Here is a 16,553-nt window from a genome sequence, read left to right as displayed (position 1 = left end):
GAGGAGGGCTGCCTTCAGATGTTCCCTGTTGGTGGGCAATATTACCCTTTTTTCACAAACAAGGAAACGGGAGCCTATTTTCATTTTCTTCTTAAACCTCTTATTTTAATTAATTAATTAAAGTGAAAGCAAGTTTATTTAGAGAGATACACGTTCCATAGGCATAAGGTGGATCATCTCCATTTTTAAACCTTTTTTTCAACCTGGATATGGAAGGGTGTTCTTCACAGAGCATTGTTAAGTAGGACTGGTCCTAGTTAGTACCGCTGCCAAAAGCTCAGCCTCTCTGTGCACCGGTGCCGAATCGAATCTCGGAGACAGTTTTGGGTGAAGTAGAAAAGGATGCCTTTATTGCTTTACCAGGCAAAGGGGGACACAACAGGCTCCTGCCTCGAAAACTGTGTCCCCCAACCCGAGAGGATTTGTTGAGGAGTTGATAGCAGTAGTTCAAGGGTGGGGCTGCTGACAAGATCAGGGTGTGTGCAGGGTCCCAGGTGGTCCGGGCTCCTGTGTTGATGAGCTTCTCTGGTCCCTTTACTGTTGCCTCAGCTGGTATCTTGGCTGCTCCTCCCTTGATGAGCAGCTGTTGGAATCTGCCCCCAGGGAACCTCATGGAGGCTGGAGTCTTGCCTACAAGAAACAGGACAAAAAGGCTTTCGTGCCCAGAAGCCCACAGGGTCCTCTTCGGTTTCACTACTGGTCCCTTACGGACTGGATTTGGGGGGTGCACGTACCCACTCCCCGTATGTTGACACAGAGGAATGTAGGAACTTTGTGGAGCCGCCCAGTGCGGACAGTGTGGTCTGCGCCTTCATGCCTCTCTGGGCACTGTCTAACTTTGGTTAAAAGTCAAAGCTGGTGAGGACAGATGGGCGAGAAACTCAGTTTGGATAATGAGCAGAGTAGCTTCTCATAAGTCTTCTGATCCATGAATGTGAGCGGTCTTTCCATTTATTAGGTCTTTAATTTCTCTCAGTAATATTATGTAGTTTTTAGTGAACATGCTGTAACATTCCTTTTGTTAAAGTTACTCCCAAGTATTTTATTTTTCTTGATGTTATTGTTAATTGAATGCTTTCTTAATTTCATTTTTAGATTGTTCATTGCTGATGTGTAAAAATACAGGGGATTTTTCTGTATTGGTTTTATATCCTTTGACCTCTCTGAAGTCATTTATTAGTCCTAATAGCTTTTTAGTGAATTCCTTAGAACTTTCTATATACAAGATTGTGTCATCTGTGAATAGAGATAATTTTAGTTCTTCCTATCTCATCCAGATGTTTTTTCTTTACTAATAGTCTTGGCTAGAGCCTTTAGTACAGTGTTGAATAGATGTGGTGACAGTGGGCTTCCTGTCTTATTCCTGATCTTAGGGGGAAAGCATCTAGTCTGTCACTGTGAAATAAGGTTTTAATATTGTGTTTTTTGTATTTTGTAGCTAGTCTTCATCAGGTTGAGGCAGTTCCCTTCTAGTCCCTGTGTGTGGTGTTTTTAGCATGAAAGGTTTTTTCCCCCGGTATTGTCAACTACTTTTACTGCGTCTATTGAGCCTGTGTTTTTGTCTTTTAGTCTATTAATATGATGTATTAAGTTAATTAAATTTTATATATTAAATGAACATTACATTCTGGGGATAAACCCTACTTGGCCATGGTGATAGCTTTTTAGATGTTGCTTTCGTTAGCTGACATTTTGTTGAGGGTTTGTATGTCCGTAGTCATAAAAGATAGTGATGATACTGTGTTTAAGAAGTTATGTTAAGTAAGCAAACATCTGTTATAAGAATTAAGTACAATAATGCACAGGAGGCACTGACTACAGTGCCCAGCACACAGTGGCCAGTCACGTGGATAGCTTTTCGTGTGTGGTGGTCATTTATTACCACAACTCAGATCCTGTGATCTTGAGTCAGACACACGTGGACTTGACCCCTTGCTTCACCCCCTCTTAGTTATTAGCTGTGTGACTCCAGGCACTTGTATCTGGATGTGGTAAGAGTTTCCATGTTCACAGTGGAGTCACAATAGTGCTTCCTTGTTAGGGGTGTCAGGGATCTGATGAGAATATGCAAAGCCCCAAACACAGGGCCTGGCCCGCGGTTATGTACAGACGTGGGTGTGCATTCACTGTTGTTGCTTTTACATGCATGACTGCAGTGGCATTGTGAGGGTGAAAGATTTGAAATAATCGAGCTATCTATGAGTGAATGATCAAATATTATATATGTGAGCAGTGTAATAATAATCTTTAAAATGGATTAGACTGATAGAGAAAAATATCTACTAAGTATTGGTAGCAGGCAAACAGTTTTTGTTGCATACGTGTGTGTATAATGATAGGTTTGTGTATGTACTGAAGTCTGGAAATGCATATATATATCATCATGAACAGTTTAATTTTGGGGGGTTATGATTGATATAGGAGGACTTGACTTTTAATTTTTAAATTGGTATGTTTTATCAGAAACAAGGAATAAGGATGTTTCCGACTGGTGGGAAATCAGGAAGGTTAAAAAAAGCAGGGTTGTATCTACCTTACTTTCTTCGTATTCCCTCAGATATATTCATAACTGTTTGGCTTTATTATCTAATGAAGCCTTATGTGTTTTTAAAAGTAATAAAAGCTTCTGAAAAAGGTACATGAAAAATGGTTTGCATCCATTCCTGAGTTTTGACTTCTTTCCTCATGGACTGCCAGAGTTAAATATTTGATGGCCCTGCTATGTGCTGGCTTAGGCTCTGCTGCAGGGTTAGGAGTACTAGGAAGAACACGAATGATCTCTGCTAGTTACTGGATGAGATGGAGTGAAAGACATGCGTGTGTGTGGCCGTGTAGCCAGAGCAGGACAGAGCCAGGCAGGATCGCAGAGGATGGCGTGTTCAAGACTGCACGCGCACGTTCTTGGCATTTGGGGCCACCAGCAGTGGCTTAGAGCTGTGACAGAGCAAGACAAGGCATCTGGGGATATGTTTGAAAAGCAGCGTGCCTTTGGGCTTCTTATGGAGTCTGCGCGCAGCCTCCTCTTGGGACTGCTAATTATACTCTAGTTACTAGGCTGCCACATTTCTTATTCCCTTGGAGGAGAGTTTCAGTAACAGGGAGTGGGAGAAGCTGAAAGCCTGTTAGGAATATCTGCTTCCACAAAGTGACCGTGACGCACGGAGACAGAGAGGAAGTTGTCTTCATGTAGAAAACGAGGCATTTTCTCCCCATTGGCCTCACACGAGTCAGAGCCTGCCTCAGGAGAAAAGCGAGGAAAAGCTTGCCCTCCCTGGCAGATGGACGATGGAACAGACATCTTTCAGTTTCTGTGACGTTTTGTTCGTCCTCATAGATGAGTGTATACATTTTCTGAATGGACAGTATGGTCAAAACGTGTAATTCTAAGTTCTAAACCCCAAACCTGAAGTCTGTCTGTCTCTAGGTGGGTTTGTTTCTCTCTTTCTCCTGCACCTGAACCTGTAGTCACAGTGGTGTGTGATGGTCCATGATGACTTTTGACCCAGAGTGTGTGTGTGGCTTGTTGTTTTGTGTCATCCCCCGTCCCGCCTGGTTACAGTTCAGTCTCAGGCTGCCCGGGCTCCTCTGGGCCTTTCTTAGGGGTTCAGATCTGAGTCAGATGGACTGGGGAAGGGGCTGCGTCTGTCCCAGCTGTGCCGGCCCTGGCCGCTCGCCAGCATCTGGACCACAGTTAGGGCTTCAGTACAAGTTCACAGGCTTATTCAGCTCTGAGAACTGGGCTGGTTTGCTGTTGAGTCCACAAATGACTGTGTGTATTCTCTGCACTTTTAATTTTTTCGAAAGGTCCCGTCTCTTCTGCATTTTAAAATCTTTTGCATCAGCAGTTCTTTGGGGCATGCTGTCTTACTGCTGTTTTTCACTTCACTGTGCCTACTAATTGGGTTGCCAGGAGTGGGGTGATTGAGAGTTGGATGGGAAATACAGTGTCACACTGTAGAAATTTCATGCATTATTTTTGAATGTCTTGTTCCAGTGTTGTAAAAGGGGGAATGGAACTTGGGTGATTTTTAAAAGATTAAAGGAATTGAAGGCTCCAATGAGTTTATTCCAGGTTTCTACCCCAGGCTGTCACACGAGAGAAGCGACCCTCAGAATGACAGTCTTTGCAGTGGTGCCTGGAGACAGAATTGAGTATTTCTTTGGGCTCAGGGAGAACGGATCCTTCTCTAAGAACATTTTCTGTGTGACAGATGTTGTCTTAATGTGTGAAAGTTTTTAAACTGATGTACTAGCGCAAGCTTGCATAGCTAAAAATACTCATTCTCACATGTGTTTGCCTTCATTAAAGCTCTAGAAAAAGAGGCTATATTCTAACAGATGTCTGCTTAGCTGAAAAGCCTAAAGAAAATCGGAATTTAAGCGACTCAGAGTTCAGCGTGGATTGATTTAGTTGAAAGACACTGAAACACATTAGACCATGAGGCCCCTCTTGCTGGACTGGGTCCTGGGAGGACCTCCTCTGTGAACGCAGTGCAGCAGCAAACACGGCTCAGCTGTCCGGTCGGGAACCGCACCGTCTACGCAAGAGAAGTTTGCCCCAGTTAACTGAAACCTTTCTGAGGGCCTGACCCCTTTTGAATTTGATTTGAATTTCTGGGTGTCCCAAAAGCTGGGAACCACAGGGCAAACTTTATTTATTTATTTTTAAATTTATTTGTTGGCTGCGTCGGGTCTTCGTTGCTGTGCGTGTGCTTTTTTTCTCTGGTTGTGGCGAGTAGGGGCTACTCTTTGTTGTGGTGTGAGGGCTTCTCAGTGTGGTGGCTTCTTTTGTTGAAGAGCACAGGCTCTAGGGTGCATGGGCTTCAGTAGTTGTGGCATGCAGGCACAGTAGTTGTGGCACGTGGGCTTAGTTGCTCCTTAGCATGTGGGATCTTCCCGCACCAGGGCTCGAACCCAAGTCCCCTGCATTGGCAGGCAGACTTTTAACCACTGTGGCACCAGGAAAGTCCCAGGGCAAACTTATTTTTAGACAATGTGTTAGTTTTCAAATAATAGGCTCAATTGACTTTTATCCTCCAAACACCTTTTCAGGTGAAGCATCTCTAAATTTAAAGCAGTGTGTCCAGCTGTTAATCTGGTAAATGACTACACCCTTTTTCCTGTTCCCCTGAATTTCTAGCTCAGATAGGAAGTGTGAATGACTCTCTCTCTTAGTACGTGGGGCATACGGATCACATGAACAACCATGTCATCTTGCTGGTACAGCCGTGGTGGTGAGCACCTGCGATCATGCGGTTAGGTTGTGACGTGATTTGCCCCCTGCAGTGGCACAGGCATTCTAAGCATTGTGGGTTCAGGGGTTTCTCTGTAATTTGTATTTGCTTTTTATGGTTTCTGTTAAGCTGACGGGCTTTCAACTGTCACTTCTCACCTACATCACTTAACTCCTCCGTCCCCCCTTCTCACTGTTTCTATATTTAGTTGCTTCTAATCTGGTTAGAAAACTTGATAAGCAAGCCCAGTAGATTTGTCTCCCCCCGAAGGGGAAGTAGAGAGGCAGAGTTGGGACTATTAGGGCTCAGTTTTTAAAACCCTCCACTGGCTGCCATTCCCCCTGCCCTTCCTTGGGCGCCGTTTCCACGAGAACATCGGTGATGCAGCAGCCGCCCCCTGAGGGCAGTGGATGTAACGTGACATCTGCGTGAATGTGGACGAGTTGTGATTAACTTTTAAAACTACAGGCTCTTTGAGGACGGATCGCTTCCGTTTTCTCTTCATACCTGCCCAGTGTTTTGTGTGGCACCCGATACAGCAGCATATATCCTAACTGCCCGGATACCCACATGCCGACATAGACGCTTTCTCTGGCCGCGAGTTATCCGCCTCTAACCTGAGAATATAAAAAGAATGGAAACCAAATGTTGAGTGCTTTATTGTTCACTTTAAAGAGTCAGTTATCGTTTACAGTGATTAAAATATGAGGAGAAAGTCTTACATTTATCCACCGATTTACTCTCAACAGTGCTCTTCATTTCTTAATGCAATTCCAAGTTCCCACGCGTTACCATTTTCCTCTGGCCTGAAGATCTTCGGTGTTTCCTGGGGTGCAGGTCTGCTGAGAATTCTGTTTTTGTTTGTCTGAATAAGTTTTTATTCAGCCTTTATTCTTAGAAGATGTTTTTGCTGGATGTAGAATTCTAGGTTAACACTTTCCTTTCACTGTTTTCAAGATGTCATTCCTTGCTTGTGTTCTGGTGATTCTGGTGCACGTGGTTTCTGATGCAGCCTGTGGTCGCTTTGTACCTACGTGGGATGTGTCTTTTCTGCTGTGTCACACTGCTGGGTGTCATCCCACATGTCTCTAAAACAATTCCCCTTCTTTCTTTTTTATTGTTTTTTCCCAGCCTTTTTTTTTTTTTTTTTTTTTTTGAGGGGGGGTCTCTAGGCTTAATTTTGGTTAAATCTTATTGCTGTGTGTTTAAATTCTCTCATTTTCCCCTTCTTTTGCAGTGTCTCATCTGCTTTTCATCCCATTTCAATGGTATTTTCATTTCAGCTACTGTGTTTTCTTAATTTCTAGAAGTTCCATTTGGTCCCTTTAAAACACCTTCCTCTCCTCTCACTATGTCTGCGAGTTCCTTTCATCCTTGCACACAGGTGTAGCAGTTTCATTGCTTATATCTGCAGGTCCCATCATTGCTGTCATTTCTTGGTGGGGCTCTGTTTTCTCATGTTTCCCCTCCTGATTCTGAGCCGCATTTCCCTGCTTCTCGTCTGTTTATGAAATTGTGATGAGATGCTGTATGTTGTGACTGTTACATTGTTGAGCTCCTGCCTTTTGTTATATTCCTTTAAAGAATGTTATGCTTTGTTTGGCAAAGCAGTTAAGTTACTTGCAGATCTGTGTAATATACTTGAGGCCTGTTCTTAAGCTCTGAGAGGGCAGTTTGGTGTAATAGTTCAGCCCCACTACTAGGCCTGCCCTTTCCGGGGTCTCTCCTGAATGCCTCTGCTGAGTCACTGAGAACACCCCAGCTCTGCTGCTCCAAAATCTTCCTGCTTTGTGTAGACTTTGGGGGTTGTTCAGTTTACAGTTTCTTGGTCATTTTTTTTTACCTCCCTTATGGAATTTCACTCACACACGCGTGGCCTAGAACTCAGGACATTTCTTAGAGCCCTCTTTCTGTGTGGCTTCCTCTTTTCAGCACCTCGCCCTGCAACTTGCAGCCACCCCAGCTTCCCTGAACTCTGATCTTCATTTTCTCCACGTAGCAAGGCTGCCAGGTTCCCTGTACGGGGTCGCCTGGGAATTGTCTCCCGGCATGAAGTTGGGGTGATTGTAGAGCTCCCCTTGTTTGTTTCCCTTCTCCGAGGCATCCCAGCTCCCCACTGTCTGTTGTCCTATCTGAAGGTAGTTGTTTTACATAGTCTGTCCGGATTCTAGTAAGAGGTTAGGTCCTTGCTAATCCATCATCGCTGCAAGTGGATATCGCAGGAATTCCAGTGAAATTGGCCCATTGAGCATAATTCTCAGTAACTGAAGGCAGGCATGCCTACCTGTGTTAGAAAGACAAAGCTAGAGACAATTTGTACACGTTTCTGAGTGAAGCATAGTCGTGGTCACGCCCCCACTCATTGTTTACCTTCCCCACGGCGCGGGGCTGTCCCTGGCTGTCCCTGTTCTGAGTGGAGTAATGACCACGGTTCCGCAGCGGGGCTACCCCGGGGACACACAGGCTGTGCTGTTAGTGCTTCTGTACTTCAGACCGGGCTTTACTCTTGGAGGGGCCTTACTAGTGTGCTCTGCAGCTTAAGAATCACTTTTGGGTCCCCATGGGACGTCTGTGCTAACAGATCGCTGAACACCTGAATCAGTAAGACATTGATGTGTGGATTGCAGCACAGCTTGCCCAGGTGGTGGGGAATGTAAAGGTGCCGCTGAGAGAAGCTGATTTGCACAGGAATGATCTGCATTTGTAAGGGTGTGGTTCCTCTGTTACTGTTTTATTTATTTATTTATGTAAAATTGGCTGCATGGAGGCTCTTAGTTGCAGCTCGTGGGCTCTTCGCTGTGGCTCATGCGCTTCTCTTTAGTTGTTGAACTCTAGAGGCGTGGACTCGATAGTTTGCGGCTCTAAGGTGCTCTCTTTGAGGCGTGCGGGCTCAGTAGTTGTGGCACACGGGCTTAGTTGCCCCGCGGCATGTGGAATCTTAGCTTCCTGACCAGGGATCGAATCCGTGTCCCCTGCATGGCAGGATGAATTCTTTCCCACTGGACCACCAGGGAAGTCCGCCTCCCTTTCTGGAGAATAAAAGGAGCCCTGTGATTTGAAGTGGATTGTTGGTGAGCTGTGAGGACATTAGGGTCCTGAGGAGACACTAGACCTGGCTGTTGAGAGTTTGGCTGAGAAGCAACGAGAGGTTGTTATTTGTGTCTCTTTTTCGGTTAAAGTTATTTACTTCAGACATCCTGGTAAAGATCTAATGCCCTTTTTCAGAAATCGTGAGTATAGCCGGCTACGGATGTTAGTTTTCTTTTTTTGTTTTTAAAATGACTCCTCAGTTCTTTATTTAGCCTCTTGGATGACCCACACGTGCTACATAAGCCCTTGGTGCTCTATACAGTGCACTGTGGTAGCTTTAATTTTTGTGTCATCAAAATGCTGTTCATAAATGTGCCCATTTTTATAAGCCCCAAAGGTGGTTTTTTTTTTTTTTAAACTTTAAATGCAACTTGATTGGACCTACTGCTGTCTAGAAAATTTAGAAGTTAATGTATTTATGAAAAAAATGCTGAACTTCACTAAAAGAGAAATGCAACATTGAAGAAGAGGTTTTTTTTGTTTTGGTGTTTTTGTTTTGTTTGGGGCCTATCAAATTTTGGTTGAAGTTTAAAAATGATAATATTTTCAGAGTTGGCAAGGGTGTGGCAAGATAGGCCCTTCTTTGAATTTCTAGGAAAAGTATGTATTTATATGAGCTTTCTGAAGAGAAGTTTGGCTGTACACATCAAAAACTTTCTTATTCTTTGACCCAGTGATATTGCTTCTAAGAATTTTTTTTCTTAAAATTATTAAAAGTTCAAACAAAAATGCAGGTAGAAACGTGTCTGTTGCAATATTATTTCTAATGGTAAGGTATTAGAATTACCCTAAATGTCTAACAGTGAAAATGGTTTTCATTTATGGCATTTTCCAATTGCAAAGCACCATGGAACCATGAAAATAGTACTTAGGAAGAATATTTCATCGTGTGGTAAAATGGACATTTGAAATAGGCAGCATTCTAAAGTATTCTCATGTCAGCTACTAAAAAATACATGAAAGAATGGTCAGAAATATGGCAAATTGTGAAAGTAACTGTTCCCAGGTGGTAGTTTTATGAGAGGTTGCTTTCTTCTGTATAGTTTTTCTGTTTTCCACAATTGGGGTGGAGAGCATTCCAGAGATGTGGGAGCAAATGGGATGTTTGTGGCTGCATTCTAGACTCACCTAAGGCTTTTCTAGACCCTGGATGGGCACCTCGAAGACTAGTTGCTGTGTTCAGGACAGGTGAAAAAGTACTTAAAAATTTAAAAAGTGAAATGATTTCTGTGCTTACTCTTCAGATAAAAATTTTGATGATGAAGATTCTGTGGATGGTAACAGGCCTTCTTCCGCCAGCTCCACGTCGTCCAAAGCTCCAGCAAGCTCACGCAGAAACGTCGGGGTGGGGGCCACCCGCAGGCTTGGCTCGGCCACTCTTGGATCCAAGTCTTCAGGTAGGACCCAGCCCAGCGCGGTGCAGCGCGCGGTCAGCCCAAGGCGGAGCCTGTGGGAGCAGAGCCAGCGGCACCCTGACGGCCTTGGGCTCCAGCCCTGCCTGAAGCTACCAGGGTGCTGTTCAGCCCATTGCTGTGTATCAAGACAGACTGTCCAGGAGTCAGGTTGTAGTACCTTATGTCTTTTAAGATGTATCTCGTGCCCGCAAGTAGCGCTGTTCCCTGTGAGACCAGTGTGGATGCCAAATTAGTGAGTGGTGAGGACTAGCTCCCTGAGGCTTTGAAAATTGATTTATAACAGTTTCTCTCCTAAACCCCCTCCTTCCCATCCCCCAACCTAGCCAGCTTTGAGTCTTTGTTATATACAGCTTTCATTTTGCTGTCATGTTTTAAATTTACATGCAGATTACCTACTTATTTAAGAAAAATGTTATTGTAGTTGATTTGCAGTGTTGTGTAAATTACCTACTTTTTACCTCTAAAAAAATCACATAGCCGCTGACTGTTGGCATTGGGCTTTTGAGCTTGGCTGGGTGAGCTAAGGTAAAGCTGTAGTGAAGACCAGTGGCTGGCCTGTCTCGCTGTCTGAACTGGCCCCGGGTGTTGTGTCCCAGCCCTCAGCTCAGTGCCCCGCAGCCTCTGCACCGGAGTAGCTCTGCATTCAGGGAGCTGTGCTCATGGCAGATGGAAGAGCTGGGCTCGTTTCTTACATTTTTGTTGCTGTTCTTAGTTCTTTCTAACCTTTTATTTTTTGGTTCCTTTAAAAAAATTTTTTTTTTTTTTGTTGAACAGCTTAAATTCACACAACATAAAATCAAGCATTTTAAAGGTAACATTTCAGCGGCATTTATTATCTTCACAATATTGGGTGACCATCACCTCTACTTGGTTCCAGCACAGCTTCCTCCCTCAAAAGAGGACCCCATCCCCTTTAAACAGTCTCTCCCCATTCCTTCCTTCCCCAACCCTGGCACTCCCCAGCCTTTGTTTTGTCTCTGTGTGTTTAGCTAGTCTAGTAATTTCATGGAAATGGAGTCATCCAGTATGTAGTCCCCTGTGTCTGGATCCTCTCACTTGGCATGATGTGTTTGAGGTTCATCTCTGTTGGAGCATGCATCAGTACCCTTTTTTTTAAATGGCTGAACAATCTTTCTAATCCGTCGTCTTGATCTGTTCTTGAGTAGCATCCTTCTACAAACGAGGCTTAGCAAATTTCTGCATGATCAGACCACTTCTTTTCCTTCCCGTCCCTCGCCTGTTCCCCTTCCCCAAATCCCACCTGTGTAGATTGTGCAGAGGTACCAACCCTGTCTTCCCCCCAGCCCTGATCCCATCTTTTTCCATTTTGTCTAACATCATAGTCGTGAATTTCCCTGTTGACTCCTTCTCGTCAGACTCCTCGGGCTCAGGGACTATGCTTGGCCCATGAGTCTTCTTCCGGCACGTGGTGCCCTGCCTCACACAGAAGAGGTGCTCAGCTCGGCATGCATCCACTCAGTGGGACCCAGGCCTAACCTAATGCAGACAGAGCGCCACTCAGTGTGTTACTGTTGTCTGTCTGCAGTTCACTTGTGAATGCAGAGTAATAGTCACCAAGACATGTGTTTACTGCTGTCATGAGTTGTCTTTAAAGCCCTTTCTGTCTAGGTGGTCCATCAGGACCCCCAACTCCAGATAGCTTGTAAGAAGCTCTAGAAAAGCACTCATACTAATCAATAGAAATCATTAGGGAGGGTTACAGGGATGACTGTAGATAACCGTTTGGAAACCTTTATTATGCAGAAAACGTATCTGATAAAGTGTCACATGATTTTTATATGTGAAGTGACATTTATATTACAAAAAGAAAAAAACTTCTCCCAAATGGTAGCAATTGACTTTTAAGTAACAGAGCATCTTACAACAACTTTGTGAGGTCAACTTGCAACTGACATGTAAGTGAAAAATCGACAGTTATCCTGAGTTTAAGGAAATGAAAAATTTTTTTTTCTTTCTTTCTTTGGAAATGAAAATGTTTTGAGTCTAGTAAGAAGTTGAGATGAAACTGTTAAATTCTTTAGAACTTATTTGAATGTTCCACAAATTTGTTATGCTAGATTCCTAACAATGACATAATTTCATTTGTTCCCTGAAGAGTTAAAATTTCTATTATGTGTTTGTTAGGAATCTTTGAAAAGATTTATACATTAATACAGTATAAATCATCTAAATCCTTTAAAGACTGAACTGGCCCTCCTTAAACAAGTAATGTCATTAAATGACTTTAATGTATGTTATACTGTAAAATCATTTTATCTTGATATTGAACGCCAGTAATGCTTATCAGTGCCTAAGACTCTAAAGTTTTAAGACTTAAAAAATAGTCACAAATCTTTCAAAATATATTTTGACTTTGTATATTCAGACTCCTCCAATGCACGCTGTTTAAGTTTTAAAAATTGATCTTTTTTATAGCTGCAAAAGAGGGAGCTGGTGCTGTCGATGAAGAGGACTTTATTAAAGCGTTTGATGATGTGCCTGTAGTCCAGGTGAGTGAGGGCGTTTAGTTAGACTAAAAACAAGGATGAGCTTATCCTGCAAATCTTCTTTTTCAAGTACATGACTTGGAGTTCCTTACTAGGTAGGGTAATTCTGACTCTCAAGTCCACAGGAGATCTGAGGTCACCAGCTAGGAAATGAAGAGCGAAAGTCACAGCCCAAGATGACCTTTCAGTAGGAACTGGAGAAAAGTAGCTTGCTCTAGCAGTGAGTCACATAAAAGAGGAGGAATGAGTGATTAGGTTAGAAGAGAGAACAAAAAAGCATGTTTATGTAGGGATTTTCCTTAAAAAAAGAAGTTTGTAAATTGGAAGGATTTAGGTCTGAAAACTGTAGGAAATGTTTTCATAAAATCTTAGTTTATTCCATCTTGATGCTTCCCTTAAGTACCGCCTAACAAATGAAGCAGAGTTGATTTCCAGAAGTTGGGGCACAGCACACATTTTAAACTGCTTTGTGCCTCAGTGTCATCTCTTGTTGATTGGGGCTTGTAATCCCTTCTCCTTTTGCCTGCGTTGAGTGTTGTGCTCTGGATTCCTTAACCTCTGCCTGAAGCCCTTGTCGCCTGCTGCTTGGTTGCCGTGTGCGTATAAAGCAGGTAACAGGCGTTGAGGCTCAGGTTCATCCTTATGTCCTTGACCTTCCCAGCATGCGTCATTCTTGATTTTCCCCCTCACTGTCTCATGAATAAGATGTGAGGATAAATGAGGAAGTAGATGTGAAAGTATTTAAAGTTGCAAGTTACGGATATACCACATTGTATTGCGCGTCGCTTTGTTGTGCTTCACAGATACTGCAGTTTCACAGATTGAAGGTCTGTGGCCACCCCAAACCGAGCATGTCTGTTGGTGCCCCTTTTCCAACAGTGTTTTCTCACCTTGTGTCTCTGTGTCACATTTTGGTAATTCTCAAAATATTTCAAACCCTCCATCAGCAAAAAGATAACAGTTCACTGAAGACTCAGGTGATGGTTAGCATTTTTTAGCAATAAAGTATTTTTATTTTTTATTTGTTTAATTTTAATTTTATTTTTTTAAATGGAATATAATTGCTTTACACTCTTGTACCAGTTTTTAAGGTACACCAAGGTCAGTCATCTGTATTTATACACATATCCCCGTATCCCCTCCCTCCCTTGACTCCCCCCCACCCTCTCCATCCCAGTCCTCCAAGGCATCATCCATCATCGAGCTGAACTCCCTTTGTTATACAGCAACTTCCTACTGGCTATTTTACAGTTGGTAGTATATATATGTCTATGCTGCTCTCTCACTTCGTCTCAGCTTCCCTTTCACCCCCCGCCCCCCCCAAACCTCGAGTTCTCCAGTCCATTCTCTGCATAAAGTATTTTTGAATGAAGATATACACACGATTGTTTTTTTTTGGCTTTGTTTTTCTTGTTTTTTGTTTTTTTTATTTGTTTTTTAAGACATATAGTGCTGTTGCACAGTTAGTAGACTACAGTCTAGGAAACCAAAAACATTCCTGTGACTCATGTCATTGCACTGTTCACTTTACTGCAGGGGCCTGGAACCCACCCGGCAGTGTCTCCAGGGTCTGCCTGTATAATGTGGTGTTTATGGAAAATGCTCAGAATAATCAGTGACTTGTGGATCACTGCCTGTTCCCCAGCGGGCTTCTTTCTCTTTTGTACATGAAATCATCTCTTAAGTTATAGTAAAGCTGCGTTTAAGGCAAGTTATCCATACATGGGCATCAGATCTAGTCAGTATACATTCACAGTAGCAAAGAAGCTCAATCTAAGACAAACTTGTCTAGATGTTATTTCAAAGGCCCTTCTGAAAAATGAATTTTTTTTACTGTACTTACTAAATGCTCTTGACTTCATGTAATTAAGAAGTAATTTTTGTTTATTCTGTATGTTTTCTCATATTGATTGTAAATTAATTTTGCTTACAGATTTATTCCAGCCGAGACCTTGAGGAGTCCATAAACAAGATTAGGGAAATACTGTCTGACGACAAGCATGATTGGGAGCAGAGAGTAAATGCTGTAAGCTGTCGGCCTGGTGTGGTTACATTTGCGTTAGATGTTTACATGTTCTAAATACTTTATTATGAAATTGGGGTGCAGCTCTAATGAATTTTGAGTAGTAAATATTTTAAATATAAGGTACCGTATTTACCCATTGCCATTTGAATAGATTACCTCACTTCTGTTTTGAAAACATTCCAACTTCTGTCTTTTTGTGTATCTTGTACTTTTGACAAAGACCTGCCTGTGGCGTGACTGCTGCTCTTACCTTAGTAAAAATTTAATTCTGTGATCGTTGGACAGGAAAGTGGCTTTTTAGTGATGTTTTCAGTATGTGTCCTTCTATGCCTTTCTTTCTTTGAAGGATTTTTGTCCCCTCTGTTTTTAAAAGTGGATTAATGAAAGTGAGTGGGCGGAACAGTAAAGTGTGCGTCAAGGGGCATCAAGTGAAGGCGCGTCTTTCCTAGGAAAGCAGTTATGCGTTGGTAGTCTGGCCACAGGAGGGCTGGGAACACTGGTGTTGTGTCTGTTTCAGATGCACACTAGCCTTTCAGTAAAGATACAGTGAGGATGTTGTGCAAAGGCTGTAGGGTTGCTTCTTCCTGTGATTCACTAGAAAAATGGTGGTTGGAATGGTGTGTGGGGGGAGGTAAGCTTAGGGAAGGAGCTTTTGCAGGCTACAGTGAGGTTTTAATTATTTTATCCTTCGTATCATAGCATCTGTAAGTACACTAAAATGTCTCCAATTAAAAAATACATTTTGTAGAATTGTAGTGCGTTTATCACAGATACTAATTTTAAAAATTATTCTTTTTATTTATGATATCTAGATATATTAGCAACTATTTAGCTGGCTAAATTCTTTTTTGGAAAACTGTTTCCATATCATTTAACTTTGGTGTTGATTTTTAATATTAGACGGCTTCTGTTGTTTCATATATTCTGTTCTAAAAATCATTTTGTCTATTTTCTCTGTCCCATTAGCTAAAAAAGATTAGGTCTTTACTTTTGGCTGGTGCCGCTGAGTATGATAACTTCTTCCAGCACCTGCGTCTTTTGGACGGAGCCTTTAAACTCTCCGCTAAGGACCTGCGCTCTCAGGTAGTGCGGGAGGCTTGTATCACCTTGGGGTAAGGATTGCAACGCTCCCCATTCTCACATCATAAAATAGCCTTGTCATGGTGCTTCAGGGATGGCTCACTGAATACACCTACTGGGTCTCTTTCACATAACTTTTGACCAGTCTCCAAGACCCATTCCAGTTACACTTCTGTTAGGACTTTTACAACTTTTCCTGACCAGTTATGGGAAGTGTGACAGATTTTTAAATTTTATTCAGTGACTTAGCTCTAAAGCCTCTGTTTTTAACCTTGAAGCAGTTATTAATAATATGGAAAAATGAAATGTTATAAATTTATGTTCGTAGCCTTTTCATGGATTTTTGCTGGCAGGGATATAGCTTGATTATTAGAATTCTTGTTTGTTTCTAGAAGAGTACTGTAGCTATAAAGTTAAAGGCACGTACTGCAGTAAAGTTTTATCCTCACTAAACCTGCATCAGTATCTAAAATTTCTGTGTTAGAAAGTCTGTTAGAATATCAAAGCAGCAGCAATAGTTAGGTGGCTTTGCAGCTGTTTTAGAGTTTTTACCACAGATATTGAACCTGAGTGTTGTTATGTTAAAAATAAAAAAGCAAAAGCAAAAAAAAAAAAAAAAACAACGGTGGGGGAGATATTTTGTATTTGTGTTTTATTAGTATACGATGGACTTGTTTTTCTCTATTTTAAGAGTAATTAGTTATAAGTGATTTACTTATTTAAAAAAAAAGCAAACTCTTGGGCTAGTGGCTATTTGAAAACCCCTCTGTATGCACATTGGACTTATTTGTAAAGTATTTTACTTAGACCTTTGTCCTTTATCCTTAGATAACTTTATATGAAGTTTCTAAAACATTGAGGTTTATATGCTACACTGTTGGCAAGAACTATGACCACAGTCCAGTATTCATTTCTTGTTATAGGCATCTGTCATCAGTGCTGGGGAATAAGTTTGACCATGGAGCTGAAGCCATTATGCCAACTATCTTTAATTTAATTCCAAACAGTGCCAAAATCATGGCCACCTCTGGTGTTGTAGCTGTTAGGTTAATCATTCGGGTGAGTATGTTTGGGGGCCGTGCGTAGAATAAGCAGGTGGGGTAACATTGCTGGTTGCTAAGCAGTCATCAGAGACAGTTTTCGTTTGAGTGATTATGTACATGGAATCATATTGTACGTACAAGATTAGCCTTTTCCCCTT

General features: G+C 42.2%; 1 protein-coding gene across 1 annotated transcript in view; it reads left to right on the top strand.

Moving 5' to 3' along the window:
• Window positions 1–16,553, top strand: part of CLASP1 (cytoplasmic linker associated protein 1) — a 265,864-nt gene that overhangs the window by 140,086 nt on the left and 109,225 nt on the right. Inside the window, exons 9-13 of the mRNA XM_057745852.1 lie at window positions 9,569–9,721; window positions 12,176–12,249; window positions 14,180–14,272; window positions 15,239–15,384; window positions 16,276–16,411. Coding sequence (XP_057601835.1) covers window positions 9,569–9,721; window positions 12,176–12,249; window positions 14,180–14,272; window positions 15,239–15,384; window positions 16,276–16,411 — 602 coding nt within the window. The remainder of the gene's footprint in view (window positions 1–9,568; window positions 9,722–12,175; window positions 12,250–14,179; window positions 14,273–15,238; window positions 15,385–16,275; window positions 16,412–16,553) is intronic.

Source organism: Hippopotamus amphibius, chromosome 8 (assembly GCF_030028045.1).
Source record: "Hippopotamus amphibius kiboko isolate mHipAmp2 chromosome 8, mHipAmp2.hap2, whole genome shotgun sequence".
Lineage (NCBI taxonomy): Eukaryota > Metazoa > Chordata > Mammalia > Artiodactyla > Hippopotamidae > Hippopotamus > Hippopotamus amphibius.
This window is presented reverse-complemented; position numbering and strand designations above follow the sequence as displayed.